Here is a 5,029-nt window from a genome sequence, read left to right as displayed (position 1 = left end):
ATTTTTTTTTAAGTGTTTAGCATAAAAAGAGGAATAACTGTATTTATAATAACGGTATTTAAATGTTTAATGTGCAAGCATGCTTTGTAAGACTAAAACACATTATCATGCCATTTGAAACTGACTCATATTGCACACCTGTGCTGTACTGTAGCTACATTACTTTTTTATTAAATGAGTTCTGGTGCCGGCGTCCTTAAGTCTTGCTGTTTTTCTCTTATGAAACATGTTTTAGGTTATTTGCCAAGGTGTGCAACAAAGATAATCTTAAAATGTAAAAGGAGATGTAAAAGGAAACACACAGGCTAACGATTATGTGGGAGGCTTTGGGTATTTATATGACATTGTAAATTTAAATATAACAAAAGATAAAGATAACAAAGTGGAGCAAAGGATCATAGTATCCAAAAAAAATTTATTTGTTTTAAATACCTATAAAATTAAAGGTGCAACATCAGAAATGAAGAAAAAAAACCTAATCTACAGCAGTCTTAAACTAAATCAGGACAGAACGCTTGAACAACATCAGTCCAAGATATATCATATATACAAATAACACAAATGTCCTCTTTGATTCAGACCAAGAAACATCCTGTCCTGCATGAACAATTACTATTAAACATCACAAGTCAAAATCTAGCTTCAAATTTTATTTATAAAGTACTTTTCATATACTGTATTCAAAACAGCACAAAATGCTATAAAACTATAGGAGTTCCGGAACTAAAAACACATTGATTATAGTCAAAGATGGTAAATGTTCAGGAAAATAAAAGCTGGAATGATCTCATTTTAAATATCGCCATTGACTAAAGTAAGTTTGCTTTATTAACAAAGCACGAACTATTTTTGCTGACAAGAATGCACCTGAATATCCAACGTAAAATTCAGCATTGCCTGACATGAATTCAGCCCTCTACAGTTTTTTCCTAAATTTTGTTTAAACACCATAGAGAGACATGAGATAATGCCTTTTCAGTACACATACAAGATACAGTTGTAAGGCAGTATAACACCACATCTCTTAGCTACATTGTTAGTACTTGCCTACTTTTTCTACATAGAAACCTGACAAGTCGTGACCTTAAAATTTGTGAACTCAAACCATAGATTACTGGATTAAGGAGAGGTGGGAATATTAAAAAGTACAGAGACATAAATAGCTTAGTGTGATAAGCCATGTGTTTGTTGTCAAATCGACCATTTGCTATTTCAAAAAAGCACCCAAATGAATAGTTAATTATAGCTAGTAGGTGGGGGGTGCAGGTTCGGAGGGCTTTGAACTTGGATTTGCTGAATGACAATATACATATCCTCAGGATGTGCGTATATGAGTAAAAGATCATGACAAGCTGTGGAATTGTATAAAAAACTACAGATAGTAAACCAATCATGTTAACAAGAGATGTATCAGTACATGCAAGTCTTACAAGTAAGTAGTTAATACAATACACCTTTTCTATGGTTCTCCCACAATACGGCAGCTGAAGGGTGAAAATGAGAACAATTAGAAATGCCAGCATGGGGTAAATCCACATGAAAGCAATCAGTTTAACAATTCTCTGTGACATTATCGCATGATAAGACAGTGGATAACAAATTGCCACATACCTGTCATAGCTCATCACTGCAAGAATTGTGAATTCAGTGATGGCATATGTGTGTATAGCATAGATCTGAGTTTGACAAAATGAAAGCGATATTTCATGTGAGGAAGACAGAATGTTGATCAGCAGCGCTGGAAGTAAGGCAGTGCCTCCATACAACTCATTTGCAGCCAAATTACACAACAGCACATACATCGGCTCATGGAGTGATTTTTCATGATAAACTACTTCAATCAATGCAACATTCTCAGCAATGATGATGAGGTATACAATCAGGAAAATGCAGAAATACAGTGGCTTCAGGTTTTCCATTCCATAATATTCAGACAAATAAAAAGATGTCACAAAAGAAAGGTTTTTCATGATAAGAGAGTGTCATCAAAATTTCACAAGTTCACTTTGTGGGTCTTACCCGCATTTAGCTGCACGGAAAAACATCATTATTTCAACTTATGTGTCTTCTTAAGTAATAGAAAGTCATGTGCTCTCACCTATCCACCAATGATTTCACAGCCCCCATGCATTGGTTGAAATAATCTGATTCACTCATGTGGGTTGAGAACACAACAGCACCAATCCCAAACATTTGCTATGCTGATAAGTGAACTTAATATATGAAAGCATAATCACACACGTCTTAAAAAAAAAAAAAAAAAAAAAAAAAAAAAAAAAAATCAAAGGACAAGAAATTTCAGTTTTTATTGCACGAAGCGCTTTGATATGTGTGCCCATCATTTCAAGTTTAATTTAGACTTGATAGTTCCCTTTTCCCTCAGTGAAAATGTTTCTAATAGTGGCACATTATGATTCACTTCTAAAATACAATTATATGTGCATTAGTTGCTCTTTAAGAGGCTGAATCTCATACATATTGCACACAATTCTTCACAGTGTTTCACACAGCTTAACAGTCAGCAAGTTTAGTTGAACAGCAGTTAAAGTTCAACCTGGTCATTTAAATTGACCATCAAACCTCTTCCAATATATACTGGATAGAAGTTAAGTCAACTTAAAATCTGACTGACCTCCCACAAGGTGACATCCAAAGAATGTACAATCAAATTCTTGTAAATTTTCAGTGAAAACTGACACTTACCCTCAGGTAAATGTCAGTAAAAAAAACTTCTAATAAAGTGTAAGTGAATGCAGCATGTAATATATGTTGTTCTACAGTTCTAAACTGCTACCTTTCTTTTATTGATCCTGATACAGTATTTGTACAGCATCATCTCACTAGCTCCACATATGACTGATAATATCTGATCACTCAAACTGTTTATATTTTATAGAGATTATGTGAAATTACTAATTAAGCAATGAGGTTGAAGAAACACTTTTAAAACTTGTGATTTGGCTGAATGCAAGTTATCTCACTATTAATGAAGTTTAAGTGTTTGTCAGCAATTTTTAAAACAGGAATCTCAAACTTCAGTACTCGAGGTTTCCGGTGCTTCCCTGCTCCAACATTTCAGTTTCAAATTCAATATATTCAACAGCATGCTGACAAGTTCTGCACAATGACCAATTCAATTGAACCAGCTGCATTGGAGTATGGAAATGTTCAAAGCTTGCAGGGCAGTGAGCCTTAAAGGTCATGGATTGAAGCCGTAATTCAGGATCATCAAAAGTTAGCAAATGAGAAAAGAAACAAGGTCTCATTGGTTGTTTGCTTTTACAAAGTTTGCTTTACTTTTTACATTAGATCACTATAATAGCTGCAATAATCACTATTATTTCCTAAAATGTAGACCCTGTTTTTAAACAGTCTTGTTTACATGTGCCGTCTTTTTCCAGTCTGTTTCTCTGCTTGATTCCCCTAAATTTTTCACTCTCAGCCCTCTGACAAAGGACACAGAAACATGTATAAATCTGGGTGTGTTAGTCCTCTTAAAGCTTTTGAAAGCTTCCGTTTTGTATGATTATATTCACAATAATATGTTTAGTTGTACTTTAAGTCAGTTTTGCTTGTACTGAAACAGTGATTTGATCTAATGTCAAGTGCAGAATAACAATACTTCATTATATATAATGTTTTGGAAAGAGATTGTTTCAAAGTAAAGCAGAAAATTTTAATTGCATTGGTCACATTTGTTCAAAAAGAACTAATTAAAACCTCTCTTATGGTCTACAGATAAAAGTAAGTTTGACTTCAGTTTAATGTTTGTTGATGTGAAATGTGTATTTTGAATCTATCTGCAGTCAGAAAAGAATTTTTTAAAAGTTGGTCCTTTTTTCAAATTAAAAAACAAGTTATTCATAATCCTCCATTAACATTTTTCAATAAATCTATAACTTGTCTAAAGTTGCTGTAACACAATTGAAGCAAAGTCATTTATTCTCATGATATTGTTAACAGGTCAAGTCTTGCTCTAATGATGAAAGGATCTTCATAATTGCTTCCTGGGGGATTTACTGACCACTAATGAGCATGTTTATTGGTTCAACTGCTACCGGTTTCTCTATGAGGCAAACAAAGTTAATGAATTGTACAGCAATAGACACTTTTGAAAACTTTAAAGATAATGTAATAATAATAATAACAATAATAATAAAATCTTGAGGAATTCAGCTATGCAGTTTGCAAGTGTATGTGTGTGAGTGTGTGTGTATGTGAATGTGTGTGCGTGTGTGTTTGTGTGTGTGTGTGTGTGTGTGTGTGTGTAACCCATTTTAAAGCAAAGCAAACTTTTTCATTTAATGCCAGTTGTTGAATTTAAAAACAGTGCAAAAATTGTAACTGAGTAAACTAATCTAAAATAAACTAATAAACTTTGTACCAATATTCAGACCAGTATTCAATATTCAATTCAGTTTTTGATACAAACTGGGGCAAATGCAGGATTGGTGTAGGGCTTTACATTTCATTTTCAAATCTGAATTATCATTTTGCATCATAGGATCTGTATTCCACAGTACTTGTTTAGCATCCATCCATCCGTCCGTCCGTCTATCCATCCATCCATCCACTTGATTTAGTCTATGAGACTAGAACAAATCCATGCCATCAGTGGGATGGAGCGGTTGTCAGACCTAGAAGACTAACAGAGAAACAGTGTTGATCTTGTACCATAATTCCAATAAAAATGGATTAACTAAGATCCTTGTTCATTTTAAGAAAATAGTTAAATTTTTTTACTCATATACAATATAAATATTAAGAATCCAAACTGCATTTTCATTTTCTTCTTCAAAACTGTTTATTGTGTATAATTAAAATAACATGGACAGGGACATCTAAGATGAAACATTTTTGCATCCAACATGGTAGAGGATATAGGTGGAGTGATCCTGAGATCCTATGCTAGCTGCTATGCTAGCTGCTACTGCATTCAGAATGGATAATAAAGGTTGCAACCACTTGAAAGATGATAGATACACGTTGTTACATCTTTCAGGATGGTTCATAAAACATGCTACCACAT

General features: G+C 33.6%; 1 protein-coding gene across 1 annotated transcript; it reads right to left on the bottom strand.

Moving 5' to 3' along the window:
• Positions 1-1,028: 1,028 nt before the first annotated feature.
• Positions 1,029-1,970, bottom strand: LOC306761300 (olfactory receptor 52Z1P-like; the record flags this gene model as incomplete). The annotated part of the gene is made up of 1 exon (XM_079247425.1): positions 1,029-1,970. The coding sequence occupies one exon, from the start codon at positions 1,968-1,970 to the stop codon at positions 1,029-1,031; it is 942 nt and encodes a 313-aa protein (XP_079103551.1).
• Positions 1,971-5,029: the final 3,059 nt, after the last annotated feature.

This window comes from Telmatherina bonti (genome assembly GCF_933228915.1).
Source record: "Telmatherina bonti genome assembly, chromosome: 10".
Taxonomy (NCBI): domain Eukaryota; kingdom Metazoa; phylum Chordata; class Actinopteri; order Atheriniformes; family Telmatherinidae; genus Telmatherina; species Telmatherina bonti.
Note: the sequence above shows the minus strand (reverse complement) of the source record. Positions and strands in the feature narration are given on the sequence as shown.